The sequence below is a fragment of the Lycium ferocissimum genome, chromosome 7 (genome assembly GCF_029784015.1).
Source record: "Lycium ferocissimum isolate CSIRO_LF1 chromosome 7, AGI_CSIRO_Lferr_CH_V1, whole genome shotgun sequence".
Taxonomy (NCBI): domain Eukaryota; kingdom Viridiplantae; phylum Streptophyta; class Magnoliopsida; order Solanales; family Solanaceae; genus Lycium; species Lycium ferocissimum.
Genome location: NC_081348.1, coordinates 48,516,072 through 48,519,697, shown reverse-complemented (window position 1 = coordinate 48,519,697; position 3,626 = coordinate 48,516,072). Strand labels below are relative to the sequence as shown.

Sequence of the window (3,626 nt, the reverse complement as noted above, 5' to 3'; positions counted from 1 at the left end):
AAAAATGGCCTGACTGCGACATCACTTGCAAAACTGAAAATAAAAAAAGGCTGACTTGTTCAAAATAAAGATATGATTATTTAAAGGATACAAAAGGTACACATAAACATAAATACAGTACTATTGTCGACAACTAATTAAAACCGTGTGGAAACTTCAATCAAATCACAATCCTCATTATACCTCCAAAACATTTTTTCTCCATTAACACGGCAACTCCCTTCGTCGCATTTTCTGCTACCTCTATAAATATAGCAAATACTAAAACAAAAGCATAACAAGAAAAGTAGTATATTTGAATTAGAATTAAGAGAAAAAGAGAACACAACAATGGTGGAAATTATTTCACCAGGATTTAGATTTTATCCAACAGAAGAAGAGTTAATATCTTTTTATTTGCATAACAAGCTTGAAGGGAAAAGGCCAGAGCTTGATAGAGTAATCCCAGTTGTTAATATTTATGATCTTGATCCTTGGCATCTTCCAAGTATATATACAAACTCTTCTTCGACTTCATTTCTTTATCTTTCATTTTTTATCACCATTTTAAGAAACCATTTTTCATGGTTATGATTTTGAATCTATATCGGTGACCTGTTATATCTGCTTAATTATCGTTTATACCAAGTTATCGATTAGTGCCATTATAGAAAGTTACATCTGGTTAGTACTTTTGTCCCAATTTACATGGCATCTTTCAAGTACACAAACTATCTTCTTCTTCTTCTTCTTCTTGTTCATTTGTTTATCTTCATTCTTATCACCATTTTAAGAAGCCTTTTTTCACGGTTACTATTTTGAATTTAAGTTATATACAATAGTATCAATGTAGTTTAATATGTAGTATCAGGTTATTATTTAATGTATATTATAGAGATTTACTTTATAATTAGCATTACCACAAAAACTCGAATTTCCAACGGACGTGACGTCGGAAATTGGCTGATTTCCTACAAAAATCCGACATGACGTCCCTAGGAAATTTTCGTCGGGAATTTGCTTTTTTTATAGTGTAGTACTCCCTCCGTCATAATTTATAAAACAGTGTTTGACTGAGAATATAGAGTTTAAAAAAAAGGAAAGATATTCAAAATTTGTGATCTAAATTAAACGAGACAAACATTATTCGTATGATTGTAAATCATCGATGAGAATTTCAAAGTTAAATTGTTTCTAAATATACATAAAGGTACCATGTTCTCTTTGTATAATAACATTTCGCTGTAGCAACCAAAAATCTCCGAACAAACGACCTCCTTATAGAAAAATTAAACTGTATCACATTTATTAAGACTAATAAAATACCTTATAAGTGATCTGATTATGTAAATTGTTAATTTTTATATTGTTGGTGCATAGAACTTAAACAATAATTTTATATGCAGACTTTCCTGGGGAATTATGCATGGGAGATACAGAGCAATGGTTTTTCCTTGTGCCAAGGCAAGAAAGAGAAGCAAGAGGAGGGAGGCCTTGTAGGACTACTACTTCTGGTTATTGGAAAGCAACTGGTTCTCCAATGTATGTTTATTCATCAGAGAGTAAAGTTATTGGAGTGAAGAAAAGTATGGTATTTTATAAAGGAAAAGCACCTACTGGGAAAAAAACTAAGTGGAAGATGAATGAATACAGAGCTATTGAAGAAGAAACCTCCACCTCTTCAAGTTTTTCTATTCCTAAGGTAATCAATTATTTTTCATAATTAACATATTTATTCACTCTCTTTTCCTTTTTTCTGTTCAGATTTTTCCATGGATTGAAGTATTAATATTTTTCTATTGCATGGGATTTGAACCTAGGACTTTAAAAAATGTTGAACCTCCTTTCCCGTTTTAATATATAACCTCTCCTTTGTCAAAGGAATTAAACAACTTATATCTAACCAGAAGGGATTAAACAACTTATATATAACCAAAAAAATATGTGAAGGTGTTTGCCTGGGTTAAAGAGCTTAAGATAAAAAAAAAAAATTAGTTTGAAACTCGTGGTCTAAAATGAGCACTAGAAAATTTGGGGGCAATTTGCAGGATTTTCCTTCGCTGGAGTGGTCTTTAATATTTTTCCCCCTCAAATTGGCGGTCTTTAATTTTTGCCCTTCGCTAAAAATTCCTTGATTTTGGGTTCGAACCCCGCTCAGTCAAAAATTAAAAAAAAAATCGCAAGGCAGAGTTTGGATTCGCTTAAGGCAAAATTCTGCATTGCGAATTCAAATCTCTGCCTTGCAAAATTCCTTCTTTTTTTTACTGAGCTGGGGTTTGAACCCTAAACCTCAGGGTATTAAGTGAAGGGCAAAAATTAAAGACCACCAATTTGAGGGACAAAAATTAAAGACCACCCCAAAAGAAGGGCAATCCGCGCAAAAAACTGAAATTTTTGTGGCTAAATATAACCATCTCATTAAAGGTAAAATGAAAAGTTTAAAATTGAATTGACTAAATGCAGAAAAATGACATTCTTTTTAGGGCTGACTAAAAAAACAAAAATTATCACATAAATTAGAATGGAAAGAGTAATTTTTATTCTATTTGCACACTATAAAGTTTTAAATTCAATTGAACCCCTTCCTTCCGCCTAGCTCCGCTCCTTTTAGTTAACACATAGTGGTCCTGGTGGCGGAGCCATATAGCAAATGGGTTTATCTGATACCCCTTTTTAAATTTTTTACTTATTATATAATGTATATTACTAATTAAAAATAATAAAACGCATAAAAAAAACAAGGGATGAATTCCCTTGACTTGAAACAAAAGTTTGATATAAGCCTTTTTTTTTTTTTAAATAAAAGTTGAATTCCTTTAATGAAACCTCTGCTTCTGCAGTCCTTCAATGATCTCGATCTTTGTAGAGAACAACAATAAAACATCAATGCTTCAATCTCAAGTAAATTGATGTTTGTTATATTATATGAATCATTATTATCGTTCTATTTAAACTCATCTCAATCCAATATTTTTGCAGTTAAGGCATGAAATGAGTTTATGCCGAGTTTACGTCATATCCGGAAGCTGTCGAGCATTCGATCGACGACCAGTGGCACCAGTGACAACAAGGGAACCAGCAAAAACAGTTATAAATCAAGAATCAGCTGCAATTTCTGTGAAAAATGCCAGCAAAATGGAGGCAGTAAGTTCCCCTGATGAAAGCCTGGCTATGGAAGAACAAGAGTATCTTAATCTTCATGATGATCAAGTCCCCATTATTAATGAAGCAATTTGCATCAATTCCCACAACAAGAGGGTTAAAACTGATCCTTATGAGCCTCTTAGTGGTTGGGAACAATTTAATTGGATGTAAAAATTTTGATATCCATTTTTGGGTCCTGACTAATCTAGATACGCGCCGTGTGAAATTCATTAAAAGGAGAATCACCCTTTATGAGAAAAAAACTTCATTTCCAAGATTGAACCCGAGACTTCTGAGTAGAGGAATTATGTCCTTCCCAACATAGTTATTGATGGTAAAATTAATTTGTACTTCATCTTCATCTAAGAAGGGTTAGGATAGATTTTTTATTTTATTTTAAAGTTAGGATGGTTTCCTTGTGAAATCAAACATGTGACTGTAATATTTAATAGCTTGAATGTTAAATAATTTGTAAGTATTGAAAGTTATCATTCTTTTTTAAA

The 3,626-nt window shown here is 32.1% G+C and overlaps 1 protein-coding gene across 1 annotated transcript; it reads left to right on the top strand.

Moving 5' to 3' along the window:
• The first annotated feature begins 202 nt into the window (after positions 1-202).
• Positions 203-3,626, top strand: LOC132065489 (NAC domain-containing protein 90). Its single transcript, XM_059458903.1, has 3 exons — positions 203-487; positions 1,386-1,681; positions 2,959-3,626. Exons 1-3 carry the CDS (start codon positions 331-333, stop codon positions 3,292-3,294), a joined length of 789 nt encoding a protein of 262 aa, XP_059314886.1. The 5' UTR covers positions 203-330; the 3' UTR covers positions 3,295-3,626.

Coding starts and splice junctions, on each gene's coding strand:
- LOC132065489 (XM_059458903.1), top strand. CDS start 331: ATGGTGGAAATTATTTCACCAGGATTTAGATTTTATCCAACAGAAGAA. Junction 488..1,385: donor TGATCCTTGGCATCTTCCAA/GTATATATACAA, acceptor TTTTATATGCAG/ACTTTCCTGGGGAATTATGC. Junction 1,682..2,958: donor CAAGTTTTTCTATTCCTAAG/GTAATCAATTAT, acceptor ATATTTTTGCAG/TTAAGGCATGAAATGAGTTT.